Source organism: Alosa alosa, chromosome 12, assembly GCF_017589495.1.
Source record: "Alosa alosa isolate M-15738 ecotype Scorff River chromosome 12, AALO_Geno_1.1, whole genome shotgun sequence".
Taxonomy (NCBI): Eukaryota; Metazoa; Chordata; class Actinopteri; order Clupeiformes; family Clupeidae; genus Alosa; species Alosa alosa.
Genome location: NC_063200.1, coordinates 5,270,276 through 5,286,251, shown reverse-complemented (window position 1 = coordinate 5,286,251; position 15,976 = coordinate 5,270,276). Strand labels below are relative to the sequence as shown.

Genomic DNA, 15,976 nt, shown 5'->3' with positions numbered 1-15,976 from the left:
AATAGAGATTGTGCAGTCTTGGTTAGTGACGTGATGCTGGTAATGGGGAGTTTTACATAGCCTAGCGTAAACCTATAGGTTATTATTTATTTGGCGTACCTATAAGGCTTTTTACCTTATCAAAAGTGAGGGGGATGACTGATCTCTTCAACACTGCAGGGGATTTGGCGCTTGTCACTGTGTGTGTGACAGAAGAGGAATGGGAGAATGCGTGTAACAAAAAAAAAAGTTTGAGCGATTTACGCGCAAATGGGAGAATCCAATGAAAATGACAATGAAGCACTAAACAGATGCTGAAAACAGCACTGGTATTTCGCACGGCAAAAGTGGGGGGGTCCAAAAAAGTGGGTGTGTGTTTTGTTAGAATTTAAGAAATGTTTGTATATTTTAACTTTTAAATGTATCAATCAGGTGCACTTTCAAAATAAATTCAGAGGTCAGACTTGCTTATTTTTATGGAAATATTTGTGCTGTAGCCCAAGCTATTTTGCACTTCAGAATTATAACCATGCACACACAGGTGGAATAGTTATAGTGATATTGCAATAAGTTCACAACCACAAAAACATATGCTACATTTCACAGTTCAGAAATGTTCAGAAATGTGTGTACATTTCAGCACTCCATGAAATTATGCAGAAGGGGTCACCTGTGTTATTCAGCTAGTTTATTTAAGATAATATATTGGTCATTGTAATGGCCATAGCCTATAGCCTACATGCTATTCCTTTTTCAGGATGTACCCATATCTGCATGATGTGAATGTTTGCATATGGCTTATGTCAGGCTTTATATCAATATTTGTGTCTTGTTATTTGATTTTCTTCATATTTTTGCATTAATGTCACTAGGAAGCATGCCAATATAAATATATTCATTTATCTGTAATGGAATTGGCTGGAACCTGACAATATAAGAACCATGATAGTGGGATAATCTATGGCTGAGCCATTTACAAAAATGTATGTAGGCCTACTGACAAATAGTTTACATTAGAATACATTATAATTTCGCCCCAATGAGGCTATGTAGAAATGTGTTGCAATTTTAAAACCGGATTACTCAGGAACCACTTATTGCACAGAGGCATGCTTTATATCCTCGTATTCGGTACGGTTTGCTGTTTATTGTGATATTGGGTTTGCCACGTGTTGTGTGAAGGGTTAGTGAAATATTAAACCGAGAGTAATGGGTGTGCACTGTGTGCAAAATGCAAATATGATTAGCCTAAATTGCACGTCGGTTCAATGTTAATTTTCTCGCGAACCATATATAACATATGTATAGGTTTAGTTTAGTTGAACCTCATCTGCCAGGTATTTGACCTACCAGGTTGACACTTCAGCGTTAAAAATACTCAATAATACTCAAAGCATACCTGAAGCCGGGGAAATGCGGGGGGAATGAATGTGACTGGGACGGCTTCTGAAGTAGCATCGCAAATGAGAGAAAATTTTGAAAATTCCACAAAAACAGCAAATTCCCAAGTTCACATTAAAACTGTTGGACATGAAAGGCCACATGGACTACAAACGAACTACAACGTGACGACAAAAGTGATGACGAGCCCCTAACTGGGCAACTCTGTTAGCAAAATCTAGCCCCATACCAGTTTCCGACCTCTGACTCACACATTACGTGACGTGAATGACGCGGAATGATGATATTTTCACTCGGAGAAAGGTTTTTCCAAAGCCAATGAACGCAAGGGAAGTCCATAGAATCCAGGCTGCCTAGCAGCGTGAATAAAATCGCGCGCGTAAGGCAGCATGGGAAAACCCAGGCTACCCAGCAAGAGGGATGCCCCTCTTTAAGACGTTCGTGAGGGAACCCTTGCAATCCTAGTTAAAAGGCTGTTGATGTGTGATGTGTGTGGATGCCATTCATAAGGTTTTTTACGTAGTTAGTTAAAATAAAGGTTCGTACTTCTTGGGACAACCACTTTTGAGTCTTGGAAAACACTTTCCATTTACATCGGGATTTTGCAAACATTCAGTGTCAGCGTCAATAAAATGAGCCCAGCATGAGTAACGAAATTGACAAGCAACTGCCAAACAGTATTCTAACATTAGCTTTGATACTGCTTGATTGCATAACTTAACTTTGTTTAGTCTCCTCAATGTAGCCTACTATGTTGTGATAAGACCTTAGCAGAGTTAACTTTAATGCAGCAGTTTTGAACAAATTTGCGCAGCATTGTCACGATGCTAAGCGGATTTAATAGCAATTTAGCCCACCATCTTCTATGCAATGCTTCTATGTGGCAACAACAATCGTGAATGCACATGCGAGGCAGCGGGCTCCTTAGAAGAGAGAGCTAGCCTGGGTGTTCCCATGCTGCCTTGCGCGCGATTTGATTCACGCTGCTAAGGCAGCCTGGAGACCATGGAGCAAATTTTCGCCTGAGATAGGGAACCAATCACAGAACAGGTGGGAAAGCAAGACGATGATGAGCTATGCACAGACGCATTTGATAGACATCCGTGGCACCCAATAAACGGATCTGGGCATTTTTTTCAAATACGAGAAAATGAACGTTTGGTTCCCAGACCACGTCTCATTGAGAAGTGGTGGCGCTAGCCAGGCTAAGAGAGAGCGGGCCGGGCCAAGGAAAGGCTGCGTGCGTAAAAAGCGCAGCTCAATGAAAGGATTTTATCTTATCTTTAATTTAAATAGTAGGCCTAGAATATAACATTAATGTGTCACGCCCGGTTTTGATTTCGTGGCGCCTCACCACAGATTAGTCAACAACACTCCTATTTTATTCCATACAAAAATGTGATATATGGCAATATTTGTAAAGTACATATATTATGTATATGTCAATGTATGTCTCACACATATAAGTCACATATATACACATACATGTCAAATATATTTCAAAATATAGCAAAATTGGCCGTTTTTATATATGTCACATATATTTTCCCAGATATACAAATATATTACAAATATATGTCAGTTGCATATATGTTAATATATGATAAGTTATGTATTTGTACGCATCCTAGGGATACCAATATATTGCAAATATATGTCCATGGACATATATTTGCACTCAAAAATATATTGCAAAATATATGTAATGTTCTGCTATGTCACAGTTATAGAAATATGTCACAATATATGTATATTTCAGAAATATAACATTGTTGATGTTCCAAAGAAAACACACAACATTTTTGTTTAACCTTTTATTAAAGTTTAGTTTTTCCACACAAACAGTGAGTAGGCTACACTCTCCAGGTAGAAACTTTTTCCCTGTATGGAAGTGGCACACATTGATTTGGCATGCAGAATGCACTCAGTGTTCTCAGGGCAGCAGTCCTCACAAATCACCACCTGCAAACAGGGAACAGAGAAGATTAATATGCTGTAAAACACACAGAACATGAAAAGACCATCACTGAAGCACTACTACCTTCACATGCATCTTTAATAAACACACGCCTTGGCACAAGTAAGTTTAAATAAGGGCTATGAGATGAAGAACATGTAGCCTAATGATCCATACATCAGAATACTTTGACAAGATTTGGGAAAGATTCTTGAAAGATTGGAGTCTTTTAACTAATGCCCCCATTCAAGCATTACTCAAAAGACTATCTTTCAAGAATCTTTCCCAGATCTTGTCAAAATCTTCTGTTGTAAGGATGGCTTAACACTACCCTTCACAAACTAAATATCCATTTAGGCCTACTAATGTTCACGTTAGCCTGCATGGTTATTAGCAGCCACTTTAAATGTAAGTTATAGCTTGGTTAGCTGCTAGCTAACTTACTCACACCTGATATTTCATTCAAACTAAAACTTATATTCATAACGACATCTCAGACAGGCTTTTTGTTGGATATGATGTTAACTAGCTACCATTCTAGATATTTCACATAATGGTAAAGTTAGTTAATGGAAAAGTTAACATTAACAGCTAACATCGCTAACGTTAGCAATATTAGCTCGCTAACGTTATTGATAGCTAATTGATAACATTAACGTTAGCTAATTCTAACATGATGGTTAGACTGTTAACAAACGGATTTGGTTAACATTACATTATAAAAACAATATTTTTCTAACTAATTCCTGTTTACTAAAGGCCTTCTTACCTTGGATATGATGACAGCAGAGTTTGTACAGCTTACAGTCAGATGCTTGACAGGACAGAAAAGTGACAGTTGAAGTCACCTTGGGTTGGATTTCAAAAGTCAATCAAGGATGGGGGATGGGTATTGCTGTGTGCGCATGCGCATATCAAGATGAGATAAGCATCCATTATATTTAAAGTAGCTGTGGCCTCACACATTTTTTGTATGCATATAGTGCAACCCAAAGCGCTCCACACAAAACATTGACACATAAGGCAAAAGATGCTGAGCAACATAGTCGACATCATACCTGTGACGCCAAGACATAAACAAATTCACACTGTTCTCCATTTAATAAGTAATGGAATCAAGTGTATGGATATGTATGCCACCATGAAGACTACAAATATGTCTGCCACATATTCACACATAAAGTTCTCCATATATTTAGAAAATAAGTAGTGGAATCTAGTGTATGGATATGTATGCCACCATATATAGAGACTACATATAAGTCTGTCACATATTCACACATAAACTTCTCCATATATTTGGAAAACAAATAATTGGATATAGTATATGAAGATATATAGCATCTTATATGGGAAATTAAAATATTTTGTATGCATGTATGGACATATAGCTTTGAATATATGTTTGACATAAATATTTGAATCACATATATGTCCATATAAGTAAAATAATAAGTCCCTGTTATTTGACATATATGTTCATATATTGCCATATATCACATTTTTGTATGGGATTTTTTCAACAATAAAAATTTATTAAACATATGTTGAGCCAGATTTTCCAAAATAAACAGGTGTAGTGTTGATAGGGAGACGCTAGATGAATGGAGTGATTTTGGAAGTGCTAGAATGAAGCTATTGATATTTCCATAATAAAAAAATAATGAAAAATAGGCTGAGCCAGATTTTCCGAAATAAACAGGTGTAGTGTTAGGGAGACAGATGAATGGAGTGATTTTGGAAGTGCCAGAGTGAAGCTATTGATTTTTCCACAATAAAAAAAAATATGAAAAATAGGCTGATATGAGTCAGATTTTCACAAATAAATAGGTGTAGTATGACCATATGGATACCCTAGATGTGTGGAGTGATTTTGGAAGCGTTCGACTCAATAACAGTGAAGCTATTGAAATGTATCTTTCCTTTCGGTTGGCACTTTAGACGGCCCCTACGCTCGGCTGAAAGCGGAATGCATTTTATTTATCCACATATAGACGGTTCGTTCGGACGAAAACCGGGTTATAACCTAGCTCGTAGCAACCTCACTATGGTTAGATAGAGCTGCCTGTTGTGTAATGAAAACGTTTAGCCTATGATTTATTGAACTGCAAACCGCGAATCTTGCGAATCTGCCCATCTGTGCGTCACTTCGGAACTATCCTAAACTATTGTTTGTTCTGCATGAGAAAGCAGGGATTTGTATGGGCGGGGTTCAACTATAAAGTCTTGGAAACTGTAGTTAAAATGATTAAGGGATTTGGTCAGAGGTAGCCTAGGTGTCAGTCTGGTACACGAGATGCTGTCCGACGTTTCCACCGAAGTCATTTCTACAGACTCGGTGACCGACCTGAGACAAGAGGAGATGGTCATAACCCTGTTAAGACACTATCAGACCATGAGGCGACAGGAGACGCGGTTACGTCTTGCCACGGGGTTCATGATACTCATGGGCTTAGCAGCTGTTTTTTTCTTCCATTATCAGAAACGTAACAGTGCGAGTGAGGTAAGGTGATTCTGCGAATCATGCTACTCTCAAACATACGAATTTGTTTAAGCTGTAGGCTATAAATTGTTAAAATGATTTTTACCATTTTTTTATTGGAATGGTGTTTGCTTTGCTCTGCATGTTTACTGGGACCTCTATCAAAACGGTTCAGGAACCCTCCTTACTAGCTTTATAGATACACAGATTTTGCACATAATAAAAACATGGAATGTAGGATGAGACATTTCGGATGTTGACCTGCTTGTCGGTGTGTTCAGCTCCAACATGTGTTTGTTTTTCAGGCTGGCATTGCTGCCCAGAATGGTAAGAGTTGTCTTTGCTGGGCTAGTGCCTATGATAGACCTACTTGGACATGGACAATGGCATGCACAGCTGAAATTAATATTTTGGTATCCATTTGCTTTTAGAACCTTCTGCTCAAGCACAACATGATGCCCGGCAGAAGAAAAAGCCTTCCTTTTACCTGACTCGTAAGTGTCATTTTCAACACAAAACCACATGGGGTTTACCGAGGTGAAGTTAGTTTGATATTTGATATTTGGATATTCGACAGATATTCAAAATTTTTTTTAATGTAGCCGGTTGCAGACAATGTACAAACAGATGACCTGTCTACTTCCTCCCAGCCGACCTACTTAGGTACCGTCTATAAATTACCTTCTAAATTATACCTTCATAGTTTTTTTTGTCAATAGCTTTGACATCATGTGACCTAGTGACTCCAAACCAATGCAGAATAGTTATCCTATATGGGACTCATCAGACAAACCTCTTTTTATGGTCACTGTATGCACACTGTATTTTATATGAATATTTTAAAGAAAATGCATTATTTCCCATCCCATCTTTCCCATCTACATTCATCTCCCAAGTCATGTGACCTAGGGACTCCAAACCAAAGCAGGATAGTTCTCCTTTATGAGACTCGTCAGACACACCTATTTTTATAGTGACTGTATGCACACTGTCTATGTGTCTACTACTATTTCTATGAAATAATGCATTTTCTTTAAAATATTCATATAAAATACAGTGTGCATACAGTGACTATAAAAAGAGGTGTGTCTGAGGAGTCTCATAAAGGATAACTATTCTGCATTGGTTTGGAGTCACTAGGACATATGGCTTGGGATGTATTGAAAAAAGGAGTCTGTTTCTTTCTATGAAATAATGTATTTTCTTTAAAAAAAATCATATAAAATACAGCGTGCTTACAGTCGCTATAAAAAAAAGGTGTTTCTGATGAGTCCCATATAGGATAATTATAGGATATAGGATAATATAGGATAATAGTTTGCATTGTCTGCAAACACGGGGTGAAACCGGCTGCAGTAACTTCACCTCGGGATGGGGTTTAGTGCTACCTGGGTGCTCTGAAGTTTAGGTACAGTATGTGAATAGCCACAAGTTGGACAGATGTACAGTACTTGAACACCCAGAAGAGCGTGACCCTTTGACACCTTCATGCCACTTTTTGTGTTCCCTACAGCTGATAAGAACCAAACCAAGAACATGAAACCCATGCAGTGGCTGAACCACACCACCACCCAGGCTGTCCAATCTATTTGGATTCCGACAAATGGCATATATTTTGTGTTCCTGCAAATGTCTCATCGGATCCCAGATACTGACTTCTGTGCAAAAATGGCAAAAAAAGGGACATACCTGACTGCTAGTGTCGTTAGGACCAGAGAGGCCTACCCAGAGCCTGACACCTTGTTCATCTCAAAGGACAGCATCCCCTGTACCTACCCAAACTTCAGAAGTGTTTACGCTGGCCACTTAATCAACTTGATGGCTAACGATAAGTTGGAGGTCATGGTCGACACATCTTCTGAGCTGATTGACTGGTTTATTAAGAAAGGGGTGGTTTTTGGTGGTTATCTAATAAATAGACTAAAGGACTGAAACTGAAAGAAACTTTTGGTTATGGTGTTGTGATATCATTGTGGTGGTGATGTTTCAATTTGGTATCAACAGATTTTTCAGATGTATCTGTTTTGATGTGATTTTTAAAAAAAACTAATATTTAGTATGTAGATAGTAATGGTCATACCAGTACTTTTTTTAAAATGAAATTAAAAATGCTGTAAGCGATTCTGGATGATGTCACATTTGTTCATATTTTAACCCAATCCCCAAACAAAACAGGGCAAACTCCCCTTCCTTCCCCTAAACTCCCTTTCCCCTTTCAGTGGTTGGCTTGATCCGTTTTGTTATGGTTTGGGGGACAGGCTTGCTCCACTTGGTTTCTGATTCTGAGAGCTGTTTATAAAGATTGCTTTTTAACAGTGTATTCACAGAATGGTGAGCCAGTGGATCATGAGGAGATATTTGCTGAATGTGACAAGAAATGTTACAGGTTAGAAATAGCTTAGCATCACTTGCAGTACCAGAAATTATATGTGTTTTTTACAAGAAATGTTCCCCCATTGGAGAGCTCTTCGAAACTAACCTGTTTTATGTTAAAACAATTATGTTAAATGCATAACCAATCTAATCATTTTCTAAAAACAGATTGAGCAGTATGGATTTGTTTGAGATATTATGGTTTAATAGGTCATTAAAGTTATGAACATATTTAAAAATGTTGCTTTTTACTAATATGTGGTCCCTGGGCTGACTTTGCTGAGTGCTTAATAAAAAAATGAATACAATTCCTAAAAGTTGATGTGGTTTTTAAAGTTGAATGTCAAAAAGAACAAAATATTATTATCTAAAGTAGTATTATCTAATTATCTCACAATAGAAAGAAAAAAAATCCCAGTGGATATAAATAAATATTTCACGCCTTCCCTGCTGATAAAAAAAACAGCTAGAAACCAGTTTATGCTTGTAGCTGGTCTTTGCTAGTTTTCTTCCAGCTCTTTCTGGTCTTTGCTGGTGTAGCTGGTTGCCGCCAGGTGGAAATGCTGGTCATGTGGGATACAGCTGGTGAAATGGTCATGCTAGTGACCAGCCTGCCAAGCTTGACATTGTTGGTGTAAGATGGTCATGCTGGTTTGCTAGAATGACCAACATAGTATGGCCAGTTAAACCAGCAACACCAGCAAAACTCTTGCGAAAACACCTCAACCATCATAGGGTGGTCAAACAAGCTGGTCAACTAATCCTACCTCCGATGCTAGATATTTTGTGGATTGTGCCACAAAACTACTCACTTCTGTAACACCAGTGCTACAGTAAGTGTAAAAGTTAACATACAACGATGGTAGGCTATATGAATGCATTGGCTTATTACATATTAGCAAAGCATGTAAAATAGGGAATTGTTTGTGCGTGTATAAGGGTAGTCAACTAGTCCATATAGCTGTTGGTTGGTTAACCCGATCTGAGGTGCTGCTGTGGGCAGGTTGAATCGTGTGCAGGGCTGTGCCGCAGTTCAGCACAGTTACATGTGTGGATACAGGTTGGAGTTTTGTTGACATAAAAAGAAAGTTATATTCAGATTTCCTTTTCCAGCAGGACTCGGCACCTGCCCACAGTGCCAAAACTGCTAGTTACCAAAATTACTGTGCTTAATTGGCCAGACAACTCATCTGACCTGAACCCCATAGAGAATCTATGGTTTATTGTCCAGAGAAAAATAAATTAGAGAGACACCAAATCCAACAATACAGATGACCTTAAGGTCGCTATCAAAGCAACCTGGGCTTCCATAACACCTCAGCAGTGTCACAGTCTGATTGCCTCCATACCACGCCACATTGATGCAGTCATTTGTGCAAAGCAGCCAGAACAAGTATTGAGTATATGAATGAACTACTTTGGATTAGTCAAAATTCTTTTCAAAAGGTCGACATTTCTGTATTATAATCTCCTTATTCTAATATTTTGAAATACTCATTTTTGGTTTTCATGAGCTGTAAGTCGTAATCATCAAGATTACAACCAGGGGCGCCTGCCAGAATGAATGCTATGGTATGCACACCCACCCTTGGTTCTAGGGGTTCTTAAGAGTAAAACAAAACATGTCTCCATTTTTTCTTGAAGGTTTTAGTGACCCTAATCAAAGGTCAAATTCAGAAAAGGTCAAATTTGCCATTTTGTCTATAAACTTCACATTTCTGGTATTGTAGCATATATTTGGTGCCAAAAAGCAGATATATTCTACAAGGTAGTGTGTCATGTGCCAAAGTGGTCCACATACACAATATAACATTATAAAACAATTGTTAGGGTGACTATTGATCTATTTAGCAAGAAATAATACCCAAAATGCTCAAAATTGTCAAGAAATACTTATATATCAATTCATGCTCATTAGTGCACTTGAGTGCAGGGGCGCAGGAGGCACGGGGGACGTGGGGGCGTGGGGGATGTGTCCCACGCAGTGCTGAAGAGACAGCCGTCGTCCCCCTCACTTTTGATAAGGAAAAAAAGCCTTATATACGCTAAATAAATAATAAATAGGGTTTGCGCTAACTATGTAAAACTCCCCATTAACAGCATCACATCACTAACCACAGCCATCTACAGTACTGTAAGACTGCACAATCTCATATTTCACTCTGTTGTATATCTGAAGCCAGTTTGTCAACTAACAACCATCATTAGAGATGCTTTTCGTTTGGAGCGGCATACTGGTAGGCCATCAAAAGCATAACATTTTCGGTTTGGTTTGGGATCTAATTTACTTTTGGACTGTTTGATTATATTGCTAAATGTTGGGACTGATGGGCACTGAACTCTGGGAGATATTTGATGGTTCACTGTTATGTTTCATGCAGTTGAAAAAGTGTAGGGATTTCCACCGCTATTTATTGCGAGACAAGGTAGCCATTCATTGAATAGGGGTTGTGCTGTAATAGAAACCTTTTTGCGTAGACAAGTAGCCTAAATTGAGTTATTGTTTAATTATGCATGATTTAGTAGGCTACTTTTTATTAAATTCGTAGGCTGGAATGCCTTGAGTCACGCAACAATTAAATGTAGTAGGCTTCAGCCTCTGGCAATTAGCTCGAAAGGGGCGGCAAGACAATGAGCTTGAGAACGTGTGTTGGAGACCCATGGTAGGAAAACGACTTTATTAATCCAACCAACAATATAATAAAATATTAAGAAGAGGTGTTATTTCATTGACTTAAATCGTATCGATTTGACAGCACTCGCAAATCTGAAGAAGTCACCCTGCTTTGATGTGAGTGTTTTGTCTATTTGCATAGGCGTTCATTGGGCTAGCCTACGTGGTTTGATACGTGCTGAAAAGTCCTGTTTGCTGTTGAACTTGCGCTTTACCTATTCTATGTTGATTGACAAAGCCATACATTATGGCCCATAATGCAGCCTACAATGATTGTGTTGTCTGATGATCTAGCTATCCTCTGCCATTCAGAGCTGTATAAGTTACACTACATGCATTATTGTGTTTGACACTGAGGATAGCCTATCTGAGACGGTGGTCTGGTGTAAATGAGTTACGTTGTGAAATTGAGAATGGCACAGACTAAATCGTTTAGTCTATTTCTTTGTATTGTGAAATTGAATTGAGATATGGACTATTATAAGCAATAATATGTTGAAATTAATTAAAAGTAATCATTTTCTATGAAAAATCTATGTCTGTTGTATGCTTGTGTCAAGGTAAAGCCTAGGCCTACCGTGCGCATATACTGTACTGCGCAAAAGCGCCACTTGTTCCTAGGCTATTTCATTGTATCGCCTTGTTAGGCTATGCGCGGGGTGTGTCAACTTTTTATGAGATAGAGAGACCCCCTTGAAGACAAAAAGATAATTCGAGCCCTGTGTCCGGCTATAAATAGAATCAATCCCGGGCATAATTTGAGGATTTATGGTAGCCCATCTCCTGCTCAACATGACATTAGCTGTTATGTTTATTGATAACAAAACTCAACTAGCCTACTGATCAACTCTGTTTTCACTAGCCTAACTATAAAATACAAGTATATAGGCCTACCCAAAGTTTTTGTTCTAAGACATTTATTTCAAAACATAATTTCAAGACACAAATTGGAAACTTCAGTTACCTTGGTGCACAAATCCCAGAGAGTAGGCGACCACACCCCAGAGTGATGGGCCTTTCTTACGCGTTCAGTGTGGGGTATAAAAAAGCTGAGAATTTAGCGGTGTCACGTCTGGCTGTCACAGACATGGGGAGCTCTTTTGAAGCTTGGGATAATGTGGTACAGTTACTACAGTAACAGTATTATTTTATTTTACTGGAGTTTTTGGCTGGGCTCTGTTTAAGCCTTCAGAAGACATATTTGTACTCAACATAGGCTCTTGATTTATTTTCCTAACTGAGATAAGTAGAAACACAAAAACAATGAACAGAAAATAAATTAGGGTTTCTGAATAGCAGATTCATTGAAATTATTTGTTCATTTTAAACACTTTAAATATAAAAGAATTTTTAAATATTTTTTTTTTTTATAATCCATGATCTTTTTTTTAAACAATTGTCTTTGATTTTGTCTTATGCAAATCTTTCTTTTTTCATTCATTGAACATGTGGGGCAAAATGCACCATTGACATCAATATGTTTTGTATAGAGCTACCACAGGTTACTCTATACAACCACAGGTGGCAGTGTGGTGACTCTATATAAAACATATTGATGTCAATGGGGCATTTTGCCCATGTTCAGGGTGGAAAATAAAAAAGATTTGCATAAGACAAGTCAAATTGGTGTTTTCAAAAAGAAAAAGAAGGGATCATGGAGAATAAAGAAAAACCTATTTAAAAAATCTTTGTATATTCCCACAAGGTGTTTGGGTGCTCTGAAAATGATAACCAAAATGATTTTTCAGACTTGTGAGGTCTGCTGTTCAGACCCTGAAGGGATTTATTTTCTGTTCATTGTTTTTTGTGAGAGTGTTTCTACTTATCTCAGTAAGAAAAATAAATCAAGAGCCTATGTTGAGTAAAAATATATGTCTTCTGAAGGCTTTTGTATCAACTTTGAGGGACAGCTATAACCATAAAGGATTATACAGACCAAACGTGACGATTTTGCTACATACTATTCCTATTTATGTACCAGCATGCACAATTTGAGCCTCCTACATGGTTTAGTTCTTGCGCTGTGGGCTTGTGAACTTTGACAAAAAAAAGAGGCCGAACAAAATCGACACCCCCCTTCCCCTGTAAAATTGGCTGTATCTTGGAAAGTATTGATCTTACATAAGAGTAATTTTACAGTGTGTCTCCTGGGTAACATAGGTACACCTGGTAATTTTTTCAGAATTTTTTGAGACCTAAGTGCATGGGCCCTGGTTGAATTGATGTGGAATGACCCAATTCTAATTCTAATTCTAATGAAGGTGAATGCAAATATCAGTAGATATGTATGTGATGCAGAAGGATGCACGTGCAGAGGCGCACCTTGTCAACAGGCAAGGCAAGCAACTGCTTGGAGCCCCGAGCCGCTAGGGGGCCTCCGACCTGGTCTCAGCGCATTTGCCGGTAGGTCAAGCGAGGATTTCGTCCATAGAGATTGAATGATGTATTTTGCGTGCTCCTGTCCTGTTATACAAAAAGTACATCTGTACATATTGTAACAAACTGCAAGGTTGTCACAGAATGGTTTTATTGGTTACGCACCAAAACACACGAACGTCATTATACAGGCAACACAAAGGAAGTCAATTAAACAAGCACGATACACAAACAGGGTAGTCACATACAATACACGGGGTAAACACATGAGGTACAACATAAAGAAAGACTACACCAGCTAACACATACATGACAAGGTAAACACAATTACTCATACTAAAACCAACATCAACACAACACACACACACACACACACACTGCACAGCATTATGGGAGTTCAGTCATGAACCAGCTAGGCTCAGTTCACTACACAGCCCCCCGAGACTTAGTCTATGTCCCTTTGACTCAAGTCTTACTCCTACGCCAGTCCATGAGCTCTGCTATTGGGACGCGGCGCTGGCGTAGGGGCGCCTTCGCTGTAGCGGCGGTGGGTTCTTGGGAACGGGCTGCACGGTGACCGGTGTAAGAGCCACAGCTCCATTGTCACCAAGGTCCACAGAATCAGTGTCCAAGTCTCCACGACCCTCAGCTGAGGCCAGGGGTTGATACGGGGCCAGTCGATCACGGTGGAGAGCCACAACTCTCCGACGCTTAACCAGTCTCACACGATAGACCACGTCAGACAGCTTCTCTAAGACATCGCACGGCCCGACCCACTGGCTAGTGAGTTTCGGGGAAATGCCTTTCTTTCTCTCCGGGCAGTACACCCAAACTTTATCGCCGGTTTGGAACTCCTGGCCGCGACAGTGCGTATCGTAAGCTCGCTTTTGACGTATTCCAGCTTCACTCATAGCCCGCCTGGCCAACTCGGTAATTCTTTCAGTCCCTCGCATAGCTGCTTGTAGTATTCCAGCCCTGGCTTACCTCCACCTCCGCCTCGAGGCGAACTGAACACCAAGTCCACCGGGCGCATGTAGCTCTCACCAACATCAGAGCTGCCGGTGTGCATTTCGTTGACTCTTGCACCACAGCGATATGCCCACAGCACCAGGGGCAAGTGTAAGTCCCAGTCCTTTTGTCGGCGGTCGGCCAATATGGCCAGCTGCACTGCACTGCGTCCGATTAAAACCGCTCCACTAGCCCATCGCTTTGTGGATGCAGAGGTGTCGCTTCATTTTCCGGATGCCCATGCCCTGGCAAACCTCAGCAAACACCTCCGCCAAAATTCCGCCCTTGGTCGCTGTGGAGCTCTTCCGGTGTGCCCGAACCGCAGAACATCTCAGTGACCAGTCTGTCCGCTGTCGCCTGGGCGTTTGATCTGGCACTGCATACGCCCCCGCCACTTAGTGAAATAGTCCATAGCTACAAGCACGAGCGATTTCCCCCGCTTCTGTGACTGGCAGTGGGCCCATGATATCGACGGCTACCCGCTTCCATGGGAGCCCCGGACTGCGTGCATTGCTGCAGCGGAGCATGCGAAGGCCGCTGGGGGGGCCCCTTCTTCGCTGTGCAAGTCACAGCAGTGAACATGCAGTTCAACGGTCCAGCCTGCATCCCGCCAATAGAAGTGGCTTCTCAGCCGACGACGAAGTTTTGCAATGCCGAAATGAGCCGCCCCACTGCCCCATGTACCTGTTCCAGTACACGGGCTCGTAATCCAGCAGGAACCAGCAACTGGAAAATGTCAGATTGTCTATCGGGAGCTCGCCAGTGTCTATACAACAGTCCTTGACGTGCTACTATTAACTGTGAATAAATCGCTTTGGTCTCTGGATCGAGTGCTGATACGTCAGTCCATGGCGGTCGCTGACCGGCTTCGATCCATGACCACCGGCGACTGCGTGTCCATGGCCCCAGCTGCCGCTCTGCAGTGCTGTGTTGTGGCGTTGGGCTGCGGTGCGCTGTCTCCGGTCTCTCTCGATCACTGTAGCTGGTAGCGGAAGGTGGCGTAGACGACTCGGTGCTGCTGGCTAGTTGATGATTCTCGCTGGCATGAAGCTGGCGGGCGGTGGTTTCTTTGATGGCGCGGTGCTGGCGAGCGTTGAGTCTCTCGCTGGCGTGCTGCTGGCGAGCGTTGGCCCCCTCACTGGCGTGCTGTTGGCGAGCGTTGACCCTCTCATTGGCACGACGCTGGCGAGCGTTGAAAACAGCGTCTCTCTCTCTCTACCAGCAGTGATGCAGCCTGTAGCCGAGCGGGCTCCTCTCCTCCCTCCGGTGGCAGTGCTGGCACTGGTCTGCTGCACACGGACGCCTGGACAGGGCGTCCGCGTCGGTGAAGGCTTAACCCACCCGCTGTCGAATCTCCATGTCGTAGTCCTGAGCTCTCCAGCCAGCGAGCCAGCTGGCCCTCTGGTTCTTGAAGTTCAGCAGCCAGGTGAGCGATGCATGGTCCGTTCTCAGCAGGAACCGTTTGTCGTAGAGGTAGGTTCAGAAATGACGCACTGCCACCACCACAGCCAACAGTTCTCTGCAGGTCACGCAGTAATTGACAAAGGAAGTCAAGTAAACAAGCACGGCTTGTTGAGCGGCTGAACATGTTAATTACCCGCTCGCCCCTGCTCGCCTGCTTGAGAGAGGACGGCGCCATGCCCACGCCGTTGGCGCCGGTGTCCAGGATGAACGGCAGTTGAGGGTCAGGGAAAGCGAAGCACTGGGCCCTCACATAGCGCCTCCG

The 15,976-nt window shown here is 41.2% G+C and overlaps 1 protein-coding gene across 1 annotated transcript; it reads left to right on the top strand.

Annotated features, from left to right (window-relative positions):
- The first annotated feature begins 5,633 nt into the window (after window positions 1-5,633).
- Window positions 5,634-8,431, top strand: LOC125304793 (lymphotoxin-alpha). Its single transcript, XM_048259291.1, has 4 exons — window positions 5,634-5,840; window positions 6,125-6,146; window positions 6,251-6,313; window positions 7,333-8,431. The coding sequence occupies exons 1-4, from the start codon at window positions 5,634-5,636 to the stop codon at window positions 7,749-7,751; spliced, it is 711 nt and encodes a 236-aa protein (XP_048115248.1). The 3' UTR covers window positions 7,752-8,431.
- The last annotated feature ends 7,545 nt before the right edge of the window (window positions 8,432-15,976 follow it).